Raw genomic sequence first — 17,384 nt, 5'->3', positions numbered from 1 at the left:
ATGCTAAAGCACACCACGGCAGGACACTCCAAAACTGGAAGTCCTTCGTTAAATCGGTAACAATTTTCACCACTTCAAGAAGGTCCCCATAGGTGTCCGTTTCCTTTACAGACCTCCAAAATGGTCGGTGTATGGAACAATTCATGTCTGGGTACAAATGGGGTTAGGGTTCGCAATTCTTACATAACTTGAATACAGCTGAGGCGTGACGATCAAATTGTATTCTCTAATGACAACAAGTGTAACAGTTTAAGAAAAAACAGGGTAAAGTTTCCTTTTCGTAGACTTTATTTTGCACAAGGGAAATTTACCTCCATTCGTCACAAACATCATATTCCAGATAGCGTATATGTATCTAGAGTATCAACCTGATTTTTTTCGCTTTTTGTGGCCGAGGTTGTCAGCACGTGGTTAAAAGAACTAAATAAATAAAACAATGTGTAAATATGATACTGAAGATTACAACGTGGAGTTAAAAAGACGACTGCTCTGATTTTACTCACTATGCTGTGTGGAACAATTCGGCTTGGAAGCTATTTTCCCCTTAGCCCTACTAAAATGTAAATAACGGATGATTAAATAGTCGACAGGACTCGTTAACGTTGCAATAGGTGTACATGTACTATAAGATGTCACGGTTATACAGAGACATTCACTAAACCAAGTATAGACGTGTATCGGAAAAAGTATCATTAGTATTTTAGCCAATCAGGTGCAAGCGTGTCAATCTGTGCTTGCTGTCAAACATTCATGTGGCAGCCGTCCACCCAAAATGGAGGTTCCAGGTCAAATAATGTCCAGGCCAATTCCCAAATAAATAGAACGCACATACTGCCACTTTGAGAATTTCACGGTAAAAATTGATTTATAGGTTTACCATGCACGCTAGAAAACAATGGTTGTGGCCGTCAATTTATTTATTTTCAATCTGGCTTCCTTGTCTGTCGCACGTGAGAAGGTCTGCCAACAACGTGACAATGGTCGTGGGTTTTTCCGGTTATAAGACATAGGGGTCCCTTAAGGTTGCCACTGTTCATGAAACCTCTGTGAGTGAAGTGAGTAAGTTATGATCAGTGAGTCTCAACGACTTGCCAGGGTTCATGTATCCTTTGTGAGTGGAGTGAGTAAGTTATGATCAGTGAGTCTCAACGACTTGCCAGGGTTCATGTATCCTTTGTATATATATACATATACACAGGGTTAGTGAGGTGAGTAATTTATGATCAGCGAGTTTCGTTGAATTCTGTCTGTACATGTACCATCTGTAAGAGTGGAAGAAGTGAGTTAGAATTAGTGAATCAAGTAAAACACCTTTTCTTCCCATTATAAGCAGAAATCTGCAGCCTGTTGGCAAATCAACCACCAACACACAACCACTGGGTGAGTTCATTTTATAATTTCTTCAACTATCAGGCTATCGTCGCCGATCTGGTTTTGCGCACTAGGCTCCATGTTTTTTTATTATGTCTGACTGTCAAAATTTTCGACTTTGGCTGTTTATTCCCTTAACCATACTAAAATGTACATGACATATCCATTTATCCCTCAGCCATTGGTGCACATCACTTTGGAAATGTTTACTTATAAGCGAATGTAAATGGTGGTTTAGTATACCCCGGGTCTAACGTGTTTATATAACATGCATTTTCCCATTATTTCTTTCTTCATCGTTCTGCCTCCGTCTGTTCACGATACGACTCTTCCTCGTTATGAGCGTAGAACTGGAATGCTGCTCTAAGACCCGATTCTATGGCTCCTTGGATCCAGCCGTTCGTCCAGGACAAAGCCTCTCCCGCCAGAAAGATCGGTGGGGTTGGTTTTACCAGAGCCGACAGAGCGTTACTGAACTCTCCAGGACGGAGAAAGGCATATGCCCCTTGGGCTGCTGGGTCCCTGGTCCACGCTTGCCTTGCCCCAACTTCGAAATATTTCTCCGAACCGGGATGGAGTTTTTCGATTTGCCTCACGGCACTTCTAATGGCGTCATTCTCTGACATGGATGCCATCACCACAGCATCCTGTTCCCATGTGTAGCAGACGAGAATACCGCGTGATTTCGGCGAGATTCCTGACTTTTCCCAGTCAGGGTAGTGGACTTGGCCAATGGGGAGGTTAGTGCGGGTCATACCCCCTTGTATACCGAACTCCTCCTGCCAGAACCTCTTCTCATACTGCAGCAGGATCTTCGTTGAGGATCCATAAGACACAAAGTTCAAGGCTCGCTCCTGGTCCGACGACAACGGCACGTCCATCTGACGGAGGACCGGAATAGGCACAGTGAGGATCACTGCATCCCCGAGCACGGTCAGCGGCTCGCCAGTCGCCACGTTTTTTCCCGACACGCGCACTCCACGTCGACGCTCAGGGTTCACCATTTCGATTTTCTCCACTTCGACGCCGAATCGAATGTTTTCTTTCAAGTGAACGTGTGGGTCCCACCCACCAGGATTTTGTTTGATAAACGCCCAGCCTAACTCCTCCATTCCCTGACTGGGCGTGTGCATAGGATCCTCCCACCAGCCACCCAGTTCGTCCCGAAGGAACTCCACCAGACTGATTGACAGGAAGGGAGCGTAGTTTGATACAGTGAAGGCTTGGATTGCTCGCTCAGGCCACGGTCGGAGTTTTGGTGCTCCAGGCTTCTGATGGATATCGCTTCTCAAGAACTCGTCAAGAGAAAGCTTGCTCCACTTTGTGACCCATCGGTTCCAGCCTTCCGTTGAATGATCTTGTCGCAGCTCCTCCTTCACAGGCTCGAAAGTTCTCTCGTAATAACTGTCTGGAGAACAAAATACCAATGAAAATAAAATTCAGCTTGAATTCAAAGCTGCTGTACTGAGTAACTGACCTAAAGGTAATTGTATTGAGTAACTGACTTACATATAGCTGTACTGAGTAACTGACTTACAGATAGCTGTACTGAGTAACTGACTTACATATAGCTGTACTGAGTAACTAACTTATAGCCTGCAGTATTGAGTAACTGGCTTACAGACTATCGCGCCGAGTAACTGGTTTACAGACTGTCGTACGGAGTAACTGGCTTACACACTGCCGTACTGAGTAATTGTCCTAAAGACTGTTGTACTGAGTAACTGGCCTACACACTGCTTTACTCAGTAACTGGCTCACAGACTGCCGTACTGAGTTACTGGTTTACACACTGCCGTACCCAGTAACGAGCTCACAGATTGCGGTACTGAGTAACTGGCTCACAGAATACCGTACTGAGTAACTGGCTTACACACTGCCGTACCCAGTAACGAGCTCACAGATTGCGGTACTGAGTAACTGGTTTATACACTGCCGTACTGAGTATCTAGCTCACAGACTGTCGTACTGAGTAACTGGCTGACACACTGGCGTATTGAGTAATTGTCCTAAAGACTGTTGTACTGAGTAACAGGCCTACATACTGCTTTACATAAAGTAACTGGCTTACAGACTGCTGTGCTGAGTAACTGACTGAAAAACTGTTGTTGTAAGTAACTGATCTACAGATTGTTGTATTGGGTAACTGGCCTACAGACTGTTGTATGGAGTAACTGGATTACAGATTGCTGTACGGAGTAACTGGATTACACATTGCTGTACTGAGTAACTGGCTTTAGTACTGGTCCTGTCCTAAAGACTTTTGTACTGAGTATCTGGCCTACACACCGCAGGGTTACAGACCGTTGCACCGAGTAACTGGCTTACAAGTTGTCGTACTGGGTAGCTCGTTTACAGACTGCTGTACTAAGAAACTTGATCACAGACTGCTGTACCTGACCTACAGACTGTTCTATTTAGTAACTGACCTACACATTGTTGTAGAGAGTAACTGGATTACAGACTGGTGTACTGAGTAACTGGCTTACAGACTGATGTGTTGAGTATCTGGTTTACAGACTGATGTACTGAGTATCTGGCTTATAGGCAGCCCTACTGAAAAACTAGCTTACGGACTGGCGTACTGAGTAACTGCCTTCAAACTGCTACATTTAGAGACTGACCTACAGACGGTACCGAGCAACCGCTTTATTTTGAAGTTACTGCTGTACTAAGTAACTGGCTTACAGACTAATGTACTGATTAACTGGCTTACAGCGTCTTGTACTGAGCAACTATATTACAAACTACTGTACTGAGTAAATGGATAACACAATATTGTCTAAACCTACCTATTCCAGTGATGTTGAGTTCTTTCTTCACGTCCTTTGGAAGATTACAATCCCACCCGGGCCAGAACTTGTCGGACCACTTTTTGTTCTTTTCCTTCCAGTCTGAAAATTTCCAAGTATAAAACATACACACGATGCATTTGCGGAACTGCAAACGTTTTTTTTTTTTCATGGCTATATTTCTGTGAAACCTTACCTTTGATGCTATATTGCCTTCAAACTTTACCTTTGACGGCTGTATTGTCTTCAAATCCTAACATGGATGGCCTCATTGCCTTCAAATCTTTGATGGCTATATTGGAGTCAAATCTTACATACTAGAATCAAGCCTTCTATATAGCCTTCGAACGCTACCTTGATGGCTATATTGCCTTCAAACCCTAGTTTTGATGGATATGTTGGAGTCAACCATACTGTTGATGGCTATGTTGGCGTCAAACATTACCTTTGATGGCTATGTTGGCGTCAAACCTTACCTATAACGGTTGCATTGACGTCAAATATTACTTCTAATGACTGTATTGGCATTAAACCTTACTTTTGATGGCTATGTTGGAGTGAAACCCTACCTTCGATCGCCAAGTTAGCGTCAAACCTTACCTCTGATAGCTACATTGGCATAAAACCTTACCTCTAACAGTTGTATTGGCGTCAAACCTTACCTCTAACAGTCGTATTGGTATTAAACCTTACCTTTGATAGTTGTACTGGAGTGAAACTCAAAAAATTGGAGTCAAAACTTCCCTTTTGATGGCTATATTGGCGTCAAACCTAACCTTTGATGGTATATTAGAGTCACACCTTACCTCCAATGCTTGTATTGACGTTAAACCTTATATCTGATGGTTGTACTAACGTTAAATCTTACCTCTAATACTTGTATTGGCGTTTACCCTTACCTCTAATTGTTGTACTAACGTTAAACCTTACCTCTAATGCTTGTATTGGCGTTTACCCTTACCTCTAATTGTTGTACTAACGTTAAATCTTACCTCTAATGGTTGTATTGGAGTTAAACCTTTCCTCTAATGGTTGTACTAACGTTAAATCTTACCTCTAATGGTTGTATTGGAGTTAAACCTTTCCTCTAATGGTTGTACTAACGTTAAATCTTACCTCTAATGGTTGTATTGGAGTTAAACCTTTCCTCTAATGGTTGTACTAACGTTAAATCTTACCTCTAATGCTTGTATTAGCGTTAAATCTTACCTCTAATGGTTGTATTGGCCAGAAACCTTACCTTTGATGGTTATATTGGCGTGACCATAAACATGATGGAAGCATTTCTCATTGATGTTTTCGAACGGCCTGGTCTCCACGTGAAATTGGCGAATGTAATGGTCAGTCATAAAATGGGAAGGTCCCTTCCAATCTTTCTTTCCCGTCCCCGGAAGTCGCATGGCGCCACCTACAAGAGCAATTACCTATATGTATATTGTGTCAAAAAAGTAACTGCATTATGAAAGTTTGCAGAATTTTAAATACGAATAAGATTATTCAAGTACAAGTGAGTATTCAACAATTCGGCATGCTCGGATTTACCAGTTTTGTGAGCCATTGGATAGTCACACTTAAGCCATTGCAAACAATCACGCCTTAAAGTCTTAAAGGCACTACAACGTCATGCCGAGACCGACGTTAAACGAACGTAATCAGGCGGTCGGTATGCTTGTTGCGGGATTGTCGCAAGAAGAGGTCGCAAGGCGAATGTATTGTCACAGAGACACCATAGCAACGCTCACATGACGCCAGAGAGGTTTTCAGGACATAACGGATAGTCCGCACTCTATGTATTTATTTATTTTCTTCTTTCTTTATTTAGCTAGTTATTTGATTGATTAAAATTCAAGACATTATTTGTTTATACCCCAACAGTTTTTGGTCGGGAGATATTGGAGCGCCTGGAAGAGACTGAATAAACGTACGCACTAGAGACACGACAAGCTGGCAGTTCCCATGGCCTTGTAAAAATTTCTGATTAAAAATGATTTCTAACATTATCTAGCACGTCAAAAAAAAGGTTATTACCGATTAGATCTGTTTCCATTTGTGGTTCGCCCCAAATGAACAAGATAAAATAGTTTCTTGCCTTTCTTTTAATTATGTAACCGGTCCCTACGTGCCATTACATATATATCATACACAATATGTAGACTTACACAGCATGGTACCTTCTGCCTCGTACGTAAACTACCCACTTAAGTCATACGCCACATTTCCAAAACCATGCTTTATGTTAACTACACCGCACAATACTTTTTATCCTGATATGCTAGGCGTGTATCTTAAAACCTAATTTGTACGTGGGAAGGTCTGCAAGCAACCTGCGGATGATTGTGGGTTTCACCCTGGCTCTGCCCGGTTTCCTGCCACCATAATGCTGGCCGCCGTCGTATAAGTAAAATATTCTTGAGTATGGCGTAAAACACCAATCAAATAAATAAATAAATAAAACCTAATTTAGAGAGGAGCGTCCCGTACACCATAAATGGCGTTTACCTTCGGCATGGAGTCCACGAGTGAACGGCTCCCGAATTGTCTTCATTCTCCCTCCAACGCGTTGCTGCATTTCCAAGATGGTCACCTGATCAACCAAAAATAAAGAAATTATGAGACTGTGCAAGCAATCTTGTCCACTCATCAGGCGATGATACTTGTACATATGTTGGCTATTTATTTATTTGTTAATCTATTTGTTTATTTACGTGGTTGATTTTTGCAACATCGTTCAGGTTCACGAATGGAGGAAAACCAGAGTGCCCGTTGTCATAACTACAGTTAAAAATAATTCTTAATTACATTTGTTTTTGTAATTATATGATAGCGATCAACTTTAATAGTGGGGTGATGTAATTTATACTAGTTATCCAGGTCACTTCAGTTAAACACTTCCTATAGTTCATTAAATTTTCAATAGTAATTGTTATAGTACATGTAATATACACGTTATTAATAAATATCTCCAGCAGATTTCAATTTATGTACAACAATTTTGATGAGGATGACAGGAAAAAAATTTCTTGTATTTCTGAAAACTATGCACAAACTATGATTTGATCTCTAGACCTCCGTTTGACCTTAAACTGATTCAATTTTACACAACTTGCAGTCGATATCGAAGTGTTTGGGGATATATTTGTTATATTCAGCGTGTGAACCATAAGTTTAGCGGACATATGTATGGAGAAACGACTGCATAAATATATGCTCTTCATTTAGACTTTTTCAAAATTCCTATTGTAGCTTATACATGTGCATTCATGAAAAACATATAGGCTCTGTGCTGTATTCCTCCTCTCAAAGTAAACCTTCAAAAATGTATCTTTGATTTCTGGTTACTCTTATGGGTTTGATTGTAACGAACAATGCCATGATAAATGTTTTTCCTTGTAGTATTTGGAAACACATGTACCTGTCCTTCGCGGCCTAGCTTTATCTAGTTTTACAGTGAATTCAACGTGTCTTGGGGGAAAGGTCATTCACTCGGAAGCGGTCGGATATAGTTGTACTGGAAAATATCATTGCGCACCATGCTATCCACATCAATCTCCCCTGCTAGCGTAAATCAAGGTAATGTATTACGAATTCAAAGGATGGATGTTGAGTAGTCTACACCGATAGTAGTTTAATCCGTTCTAGATATTCTTTGCAAGGATGCTAACGTCTCGCGCTATACACTAGGCATAAATAAACAAATAAATATATTGATGTCACTCTCTACCACAGTGTTACAGATAGATAATCCCTGGTGGGCTTGGGCAAAAACACAATTTCATCAACAGAATTCATTAGTCGCAAACTACAAATAAACAAGGCTGTAACTGCTTGGATAATATATGCTATCTGTCAAAGATTTATCAGATACATAAACATCACAGAATGTTTCGGTAAGCCTGGGGTCTGCTATTCTAGACAATCCGAGCCTCTGTGACCGAGGTGGTTAGCGTGCCAGCGCAGAGCAATGAACCAGTAGCCTGTCACCAATGAGATAGCTGTGAGTTCAAGTCCAGTTCATACTGGCTTCCTCTCCGGCCGAACGTGGGAAGGTCTGTCAGCAACCTGCGGATGGTGGTGGGTTTCCCCTGGCTCAGCCCGGTTTCCTCCCATCATAATGCTGGACGCCGTCGTATAAGTGAAATATACGGCGTAAAACCAATCAAATAAATAAATCTAGACAATCCTGATTCCAGTTTCACTTCAGCAAGCGGGCGTTCAATAAGAAAATTGAGATAACAAGGGTCAAAAGCCCATCCCCCGACCACCACCAAACCCACCACCCAACAGACACAAGACCTCATTATAAGAATATCAACACAGAAGCAAAGAAATATTTTCTCTAAATTCTTTACCTTGTGTCCACTTTGACTCAGTTCGAACGCAGCCGCCAGGCCGGACGCACCAGCCCCAACAATAATCACGTGTTTTTGGTGTTTGGTTTTGCTGTGGAAGTGCTTCTTTGGGTCAAGGCCTGCCAATTTCGCGTACATAAAATCCAAACCTCCGTTGGTTATTCCGAGAAAGAACGGCTTGTAGTTATTGTCTTGCTGCAATGGCTCGTTGTCAGGGTTCCAATTTTCCAGGAGAAAAAAGTTCTCCACATCAAACGTTTGCTGGGAATCCTGACCCTGTTGTTGTTCTGGTGGGGGCGTTTTCGGTATGGTCAAGTCTTTGTCATCTTTGTCGATGTGATACAGATAAGGTCGGCCTAGATAAGCCAATTTCTCCATTGTGGTGGTTTCCTGAAATCAGAAGGAATTGACATTAACCTTAATTGTCTTGTTGTGTTTTGTGAAATCGGCACCAGATGAGTTAAACCACACACGTGAGGCTAGATAAGGTTTTGACGGTAAATACCAGGCCACACCTACTTCCAATCTGAGGCTATTCTCTTATTTTCGTCTCTCTTTTGTGCTTATGTGATAAGGTGTGCACGGTTGAGATAGCATCTCAACAGCACAACACAATGATGATAATAATTACACGCAAATAATATAAAAATTACACAGGTAAACAAATACATCAATAAATAAATATGTAAGTACATAAATATGTAAAGTACACAAATACAGTTGAATAGGAAAGCTACACAAGATCATTCTTAATCTATTGTCTTACCTTTTCTATTAAAACGTATGTGTCCCAGTGTCTGTCTGTGCATTGCACCTTACTCTCAGATAGCCCCATTAGCCTGAGGCGGTGGGTATTTATATATTCAGTTCACAGAATACCTCTGATAAGCCCTTGTGGTAGCAATGCATTGCATCAGAGGTATAACTCAATTCTGGTATTGAGAATTCAAAATTTCCTGTTATATTCTATGTGAAGCGGGAGTCAGATCCACGTGCTAAGAGTGTTTGTTTAACATTCTCATGTAATTGGTTTTTCAGGGAATTTTTGCGCTTTGAAAAGTTTCGGTTCTTCTTCCTCCAGTCCGTATAACTTTAGACTGTGAGTAAGCTATCACATGAGCCGTATTCTAAAGAGGAAGTTATGAATATGCGATAAGACCTGTAGGCCTACGTGTGACTGCATCAGTCAAAAGCTAGTACTGATCAGAAACGAAAGTAAAAGTAACCTAAGATTTTACACAGCCTCAATTAATCGATATCACTTTTCTTTTCAGTTAAGGCGGACATTTACGTCAGTATATCTCATCAGATTGAGGCAGGATGTATACAAAGAAGTTACTGTGGTGTGTTAGGGTCAGAATAACCAGGGCTTCCCTGAAAACATGGAATAAAAAGGCTTTGATACTTGTGGAAATACTATGGTCTCTCGCTGGGATATGAAAGCTAGACTTACTGCTTACGTAATACAAAATATGCCCTGCCTTGTCGTTAATGGTATACTTTTCATTTGCCATCAGCGGCAGAGCAGTAACTGGATAGTTCCATGCCATACTTGTGCTGTCTTCTTTATAGCGTACAAAATAAAGCAAAGAGTTCAATGACGAAATTTGAACCTTTATATTTAAAAAATCGAATTTATCGAATTTATAACGGGCAGTTATAAGCCATGTTTCAATTCAAGGTGTAGCATTTCGCGCATATTTATGTTTTCCTCGAACTCTTACTCCTATTTTCAGGCCTTTATCAGCTTCACGACATTTGTATCCATTTATAACAATAATTTCCTTGTTTATATATTTGTTTTGCATTAGCATTTCTTACAATGTTTTGCCATCATATGTTTTCTTATTTGACATTTATTAATTAAGAGGATTTTTAGCAGGCTACCGGTATCATATCAGTACTGAAATCTCTTGTCTTTGTATATCTGGTGACATCAATATCCGGTGACATGCAGTATATTGCCTAATAAGCCCGTCCTTATTGCCATTCCATTGCCTTATTGCCCTTCCGTATACAAGTTTGTATTATTAACATAAACATGACCTCCATTATTAAAGTTAAACATTTATGAGTGTGATGTTGACACTATTTAGATAGACCTAATTGATTAATTAATTACTATTGCATTCACCGTTAGAATTTCTAGTACACGTTCAGCGATTACTGTATATGTTTTATAAACATATTGCGTAAATAACTACCATTTACGGTAAAGCGCAATGTAATAGATTACTGTTTGAGTGAGTGAGTGCTTGGGGTTTAACGTTGTACTTAACAATTTTTCGTCATATGACGACGATGGAATCCTTATGGTGCATGTAATGTGCCTCTTGAAGTAAATATAGATCTACCTTAGTTGAACTTATATAAATGTGGAAAAACTGGCAATCAGTAAACCGAGTACATGTTCAGGTACTACTATATCTCACTCTTCACCCAAATAGTAGGACGCGTTTACATTTGTCCTTGCAAGATGTTTGTGTGTTTTTTTTTAAATTATGTATATTAGATCACTACTTTCCTAAAGCAAACATAGGTCTATAGGACTATTACTGCATGCATGACTGAAGACAACAAAGCTAGGCTGCATTTTTTTAGTAAATGTTTCTGAAAAGATTATATCATGACCGGTAAAAGTTTACTAAGATAATTGTTAGCCTTTACATCACAACAGTAAAAGTCTACTTTTAGCAAAAATGAAACTTTACTGAATCGGATGTAGCCTAACTGTACATTTTCCAGTAAGCGTTTACGGGAAAATGTTACCAGTGTATCAGCCAAATTCTTTGTTCTAGCCTGTAACAAATCTCAGTGATCACAGTCATCAAGACTTACCTTGAAGAAGCGCCTCTCAGAATCAAGATGTCAGATATAATGAAATGCTGCTGTCCCCACTGCCGTAAGGATGTGATCGAAAGCGTTGAGAACCGGTATTTATCAGTGGAGATATACACGATAATCTGGGCAGTGAACGCGGGTTTCTGATTGGTAGATTTCAGTGACTGGGTTCTAGGAATTAACCTTTCTGTTTTGTTAAATGAAACATAGGCTATACCCACATCATCCGATGTATAGCTAGCAACTAATGGAGGCTTTTCAATACACCTACTCACCAATGCGGTCGCTGTGAGTTCAAGTCCAGATCATGCTGGCTTCCTCTCCGTTCGTACGTAGGAAGGTCTTCCAGCAACCTGCGGATGGTCGTGGGTTTCCCCCGGGCTCTGCCCGGTTTCCACCCACCATAATGCTGGCTACCGTCTTATGAGTGAAATATTCTTGACAACAGCGTAAAACACCAATCAAATAAATAAATACACCCATACATTCAAATCCAAGACAGCTAATATAATAGCATGTACACTGTACAAACTGGAATATTACATACAAACCTTAATGCAGTTATATCTAACATGGTGGAGGAGGCACAGCTGTCATTTTTAATGTTGTAAGATAACACTTTCTAAAGTATTAGAAATTTTAGGTGTTCCGCATTATAGATGATGATAATGTTGTACTCTGACTTTATGCTACAACTTACAAACAAACGTTACACGGTGTAATTAACGTTTTAAAATGTGTGCGTTCACGTTATTCCCGGCAATCAACATATACCCTATGCTGCATTATTTCATTACTTATAAAACTTATAAAAGATTTGCTCTATAAGAAAGCATACTTTGAGAGGAAGACGGTCACGTGTTGTCCAGATCTACGTTTGGTGATGTAAAGTGAAAGTATGAGAGATGAAATTCTTGGAATCCTGACACCAGGACATGCCATACTCAGAATCCTAAAAGACGATATAGTGAAAGACGATATGTGTTACTTTGTTTTTTGCTAGCCCTGCTCAACCATTCATTACACAGGGTTCTCCACTAGTACAAATTGTCTATGAAAGCTCTATTTCCTCGTATTATACACAACATTGTTAGTGGTGGCAGACATGCGCATGCGATGTGAGAAATATGATACATTTCGCAAAGTCCTCCCACATCCAGGTTATTAATACTGACACGTGCCTACGGTGACAAGGCGATTTCATGTTACCATGCATGATAACATTTGTCAGGTGACACGGATTTCTATTCAGAGTGAACCAAATTTCCATTATGGACCTACACGTTAGTATTTCTCAAAATCCACGGTAGTAAGAAAACCCGAACTGTGTTACATACACGATGACGAATTGTTGTTAACAAACGGTATGTGGTGGGCTGCCGTTTTTAACACTTCTCGACTGCGCTGGGCCGACGTGCCGTACAGGCCTACGCACGTAGCATGTATACATAGTCAACCATCCAACCCGGACTTGAAATCTAACCCTCATTTGAGATCGCGTACATTCTGGTACTTCACTCGAAGCTCAAGCAGATAAAGATATCAGGTGACATCTGGCAGGCAACCAAAGTAAAGACAAATGTTGAATAAAAGAGTGAAAACAATGTAACAAGAATGAGCAATATTCTGAGAGCTACATTCGTCTGATAATAACCAAAATAATACTACGTTAGACAACAAATGTGACCGATGAATCAGCGCACTGTACTTGGGCTAGGTGTAAAAAAATACCGCTATCAAACATATGAAAGACTTGATTTGCTTGCAAATCATTACAACGCGTTACCTGCCTGTCACATTCTTCAGGGACATGATTTATTTACTTGATTGGTGTTTTACGACGTTCTCAAGAATATTTCACTTATACAACGGGCGGCCAACATTATGCTGGGAGGAAACGGGACAGAGCCCGGCGGAAACGCACGATTATCCGCATGCTGCTGGCAGATCTTCCCACTCAAGACCGTATAGGAAGCCAGTATGAGCTGGATTTAATCTCACAGCGACCGCATGGGTGAGAGGTTCCTGGGTCACAACGCTCCGCTAGCGCTCTAAACAACTGAGCCACTGAAGCCCCTAACAGACGTGACAAAATCAATTGAGCCCGACCTACCGTCGTCAGCAAACATATTGTGGTATTTATACATTTTAAGTATATGTACGATCCTTGAACATGTATGTAGGCCTAATGTTCGTCAGTCCGGTATTTTGAATTTCCCCATTATCTGCTTATGTGTCAGTATTTATTCACGAAATTTACAGTCGTCGGAGCGAGAAAGGCCTACATGTACCGTACGACACAAACTTCCAGTAGAACTATACATGCGCGTGCATTTTTCTATTTCATTGTTGTTTAGCGCTGTAGAGGCGATACAAAAAAAAATTATTTTTCTGTCCGCGGTTAGGTTTATGTGTGGAGGATGCCGGTGTATCACCGAGTAAAAGCCTCAACTGAACCACCCAGAGCCGGATTTGAACCCACAACCTCAATTCTCAAGTGCCTGCCAAACCGCTTTAAAAGATCTAAGCCAGTGATAGCCCGAGCGACTCTCGCCTCGCACGTAACTTCCCACTAGGATAAAACTTGCCTCTCTGAGATATAGTTTACTTTCACTTCTAGAAACTTCACTTTAATGGGAGTTGTGTATAATGAGAAATGTGTGCATCAGGCATGTTGCATTTCTCATCAATAACTGACTACTTCCGTTAATTTCACACAAAATATAGAATAATTCCTATCATATTTCTTTTTGACCAAACAGTATACGTCTAGCAGGCTGAGATTGATCACCCGGTATCATGATTATCAGAAAAGATGTTTCAAACATGAGGTTTACTTAAAACTGAATAACACAAAGAAAAGTATCTATCCTGAGTGGGTCACATGCTGAATCAGGTGAAGTGTATCAACTCTGAGTGAGTTTCACACTGAATCAGTTGAACTGTGTCTATCGTTAGTGTGTTAAACACCGAACCAATTGAAGTGTTACAACTGTGAATGGTTTTCACACTGAATCAGTTGAAATGTATCCACCCTGAGTGGGTTTCACACTGAATCAGTTGACGTCTATCTACCCTGAGTGACTTTCACACTGAATCAATGGAAGTGTATCCACACTGAGTGGGTTTCACACTGAATCAGTTGACGTCTATCTACCCTGAGTGACTTTCACACTGAATCAATGGAAGTGTATCCACACTGAGTGGGTTTCACACTGAATCAGTTGACGTCTATCTACCCTGAGTGACTTTCACACTGAATCAATGGAAGTGTATCCACACTGAGTGGGTTTCACACTGAATCAGTTGACGTCTATCTACCCTGAGTGAGTTTCACACTGAATCAATGGAAGTGTATCCACACTGAGTAGGTTTCACACTGAATCAGTTTAAGTGTATGTACTATGAGTGAGTTTCTTACTGAATCAGCAGGTAGACACCACCAAACCTCAGCAGAAGTGGATGAAACCAGGTAGACATGAAGAGACCACAGAACCTCAACAAGAGTGGATGAAGCACAGGTAAATAGGTAGTTGAAACCACTGAGCCTCATTAGGAGTGGATGAAGCCAGGTAGATGAAACCACTGAGCCTCATTAGGAGTGGATGAAGCCAGGTAGATGAAACCACTGGTCCTCATCAAGAGTGGACGAGTGCCGTGTACTGGTAAGAGGAAACCATCGAGTAGATGATTTACTTGTCATTCAAAACTCAGTTTAGATGTAAGTGGCTTATTTATGGTGTGAGCTTACCTTTGCCTAGTTCTGTTTTATTTGATAAGGATATATTCCCTTTCATTCTTGCTCCTAAAACGTACCATGCACGTGTTCTCATAACATATATTGGTTAAAGGGGTTAGTTCTTCTACACAAGCACAGTGCATTTATTCTTACTTCATTTTCCTACAAACCAGATATTTTCACTTTCATTCTCATATCTTAACTGTGTATCTTGTAGGTCTATTTACGTAGGTCACATATGGCCTTCTCTTAACATAGACATGTACACTGTATACATTTGCAGTGGATAATTTCAGTACATACAAAACAATATGGGAGTTTTGTGTTGGAATTCTTTTGTCATCAAAGGTAAAAACAGTCCTACTGTATAATGGTGTGAATGGTGAAAAAGGTTTTAAAAGGCAACCTTTGTCGACATGAATTTACTGATCACCTGTCTCAACCTTTTCCAGAGGCACAAATGACACCTCTTTCCTTTAGGAACTTTGGAAGTTCATCAACATTCAGATTCTAATTCATCTCTATCATTCTAAATTACTTTTTATGACACTTTTTTCAGACACCCATGTTCTAGTGAATGAGATCAAAAATAGTTGCCAAACATTTTTGACTGGTCACGATACAGTTGGACTTTTTCTACCTTCAACAATAAAAGATTTAGACTTCGAGTTCCCCTATTATACATGAACAATTTGACAAATATAAAAATGTCTAAACGCATGTAAATCCCAATTACGAGTGTGTCCACCTTATAGGTGTAAATCCCCAATATAAATGTTTCCACCTTATAAATGTACCTAACAAATCACAGGTCCGGGGATAAATATATATTGTTCAATTTAATGACATATGAAAGCAGTCAACCATATTCATTTGAAAAAACAGACCTAGCCTGTGTATCAGTCCGTCATTAAACATATAATTAAGTTCTGAAAGATCTGAACTCCTTCTGGGAGACAAGCTTCACGGACCACGCACAGGATTTCAGCAATGAGTGCGAGGGGCGTATCCAGATGACTCATACTCATGACAGCTGTTGCCCAATGAAAAGCACAGTATTCTGTTCAATGCAGAATAATAGCATATCAGTTTTCATGTTTAGATAGAACTACCAATAGAATACCATTCTCTCTGCAGTGTATGACCCAAGAACCCACTCACAAACATCATTTAGAAAATCAATCTGAAGCTGTTCAATACATAATCTATATACCACCCCATGTTAAAATTGGCAAACTCTGCCAAGGGATGTCACTCGGTTGTCTTATCATCTGATATCAAAAAGTCAGTATTATCCTTATGATATAGCCTGGGTTATATGTATATAAGAACACTAATCCGGTCTGAGTATATGAGAAGACAATAATTACAGAATAATGAAAGTTAATAGTTCTCTAGGGGCCAATTACCAAGAACATGCCACCAGCCAGTTAACATCCTGCTTATGATGGAGAATGGATTAGAAGCTTAATTAGGGTTAAGCTAGGGAAGACAGTAAAGCGTTTATAATCTAGTATAGTGGGCTGGATGGTAAGGGATAAGTCTGGACAGTCACTGTACCTAGAATGTCTAGAGAAGACTGAAAAACCATTACAACCAAAGAAAACAAATGTTTATACAGTAGTCAAATGTTGTTGTACGCTGCAGCTGTGGAACATACTTGGAAAGGTTCTGTGGAAAATCTGCATATGTGTCAACATTGAAATTCAGGGAAAATGTAATGTTACTAATCCATTCAGCTTCCCCTCCCCTCACCCCCAAACATGCATGCCCCCCAACACAGTCCCACCCCACTCTTCAAAACTGTATAAGAACAAATCAGTGAGGAAAACTTCATCTGATACTGTGATCTGTTCTGTAGCTCCACACCATGCTTGGTTTACAGTTTGCTCAGAGCTTGCTGATTGGATGGAGGCAGTTCATTGGACCACTGTTTCATAGGTACATTCCCATCAGCCAATCGTTTGAGCAGCTCACTTGGCTGCCAGTGTTCTACAGTGGCTGAAAAAAGAACAGAAACATACAAGAACACGAACCACATCCTAACATTTTCTGAAAATAAAAATGATCACTTAGTTCTCCAATCTCTTCACAAACAATTATTTTGTGGTGAACCATCTTTAAGGTAAAATTTAGTCTACAAACTCATCAACAGCAGACTCTGTAAAGCCATACTGCCTCAATCATTAATATATATGCTAAAAAAATATGTTCCTACAAGAAAGTGCACTATTTTAAAGTTTTCATTGGGCTTTTGATGCAATTTCTATCCTTTTAAGTTATCTCTTAATA

At 40.2% G+C, this 17,384-nt stretch overlaps 2 protein-coding genes across 4 annotated transcripts in view; both read right to left on the bottom strand.

Annotated features, from left to right (window-relative positions):
* Positions 1 to 250: 250 nt before the first annotated feature.
* LOC135478052 (putative L-amino-acid oxidase YobN) lies at positions 251 to 11,911 on the bottom strand. 3 transcript variants are annotated; one of them, XM_064758316.1, is made up of 6 exons: positions 11,905 to 11,911; positions 8,513 to 8,902; positions 6,663 to 6,747; positions 5,404 to 5,571; positions 4,164 to 4,265; positions 251 to 2,779 (listed from the first exon to the last, which is right to left on the bottom strand). In XM_064758316.1, exons 2-6 carry the CDS (start codon positions 8,888 to 8,890, stop codon positions 1,665 to 1,667), a joined length of 1,848 nt encoding a protein of 615 aa, XP_064614386.1. In that variant the 5' UTR covers positions 8,891 to 8,902; positions 11,905 to 11,911; the 3' UTR covers positions 251 to 1,664. The 3 variants fall into 3 exon arrangements, with proteins under 3 accessions (XP_064614386.1, XP_064614385.1, XP_064614384.1); XM_064758315.1 differs by lacking the exon at positions 11,905 to 11,911 and adding an exon at positions 11,351 to 11,655; XM_064758314.1 differs by lacking the exon at positions 11,905 to 11,911 and adding an exon at positions 9,279 to 9,571.
* Positions 11,912 to 16,873: 4,962 nt separating this feature from the next.
* The window catches only part of LOC135478050 (peroxisomal bifunctional enzyme-like), a 32,389-nt gene continuing 31,878 nt past the window's right edge, over positions 16,874 to 17,384 (bottom strand). Inside the window, exon 18 of the mRNA XM_064758313.1 lies at positions 16,874 to 17,093. Coding sequence (XP_064614383.1) covers positions 16,972 to 17,093 — 122 coding nt within the window. The 3' untranslated portion in view covers positions 16,874 to 16,971. The remainder of the gene's footprint in view (positions 17,094 to 17,384) is intronic.

The sequence above is a fragment of the Liolophura sinensis genome, chromosome 11 (assembly GCF_032854445.1).
Source record: "Liolophura sinensis isolate JHLJ2023 chromosome 11, CUHK_Ljap_v2, whole genome shotgun sequence".
Taxonomy (NCBI): domain Eukaryota; kingdom Metazoa; phylum Mollusca; class Polyplacophora; order Chitonida; family Chitonidae; genus Liolophura; species Liolophura sinensis.
The sequence above is the reverse complement of the archived record's forward strand: the minus strand, read 5'-3'. Positions and strand labels throughout refer to the sequence as shown.

What these genes read in the sequence shown, in the direction of transcription:
- LOC135478052 (XM_064758314.1), bottom strand. Translation starts at nt 9,347, where the DNA reads ATGGGGCTATCTGAGAGTAAGGTGCAATGCACAGACAGACACTGGGAC. An exon ending in CATACGTTTTAATAGAAAAG is followed by an intron (nt 8,903 to 9,278) that starts GTAAGACAATAG and finishes TTCTGATTTCAG; the next exon opens with GAAACCACCACAATGGAGAA. An exon ending in TCGTGGACTCCATGCCGAAG is followed by an intron (nt 5,572 to 6,662) that starts GTAAACGCCATT and finishes TTGCTCTTGTAG; the next exon opens with GTGGCGCCATGCGACTTCCG.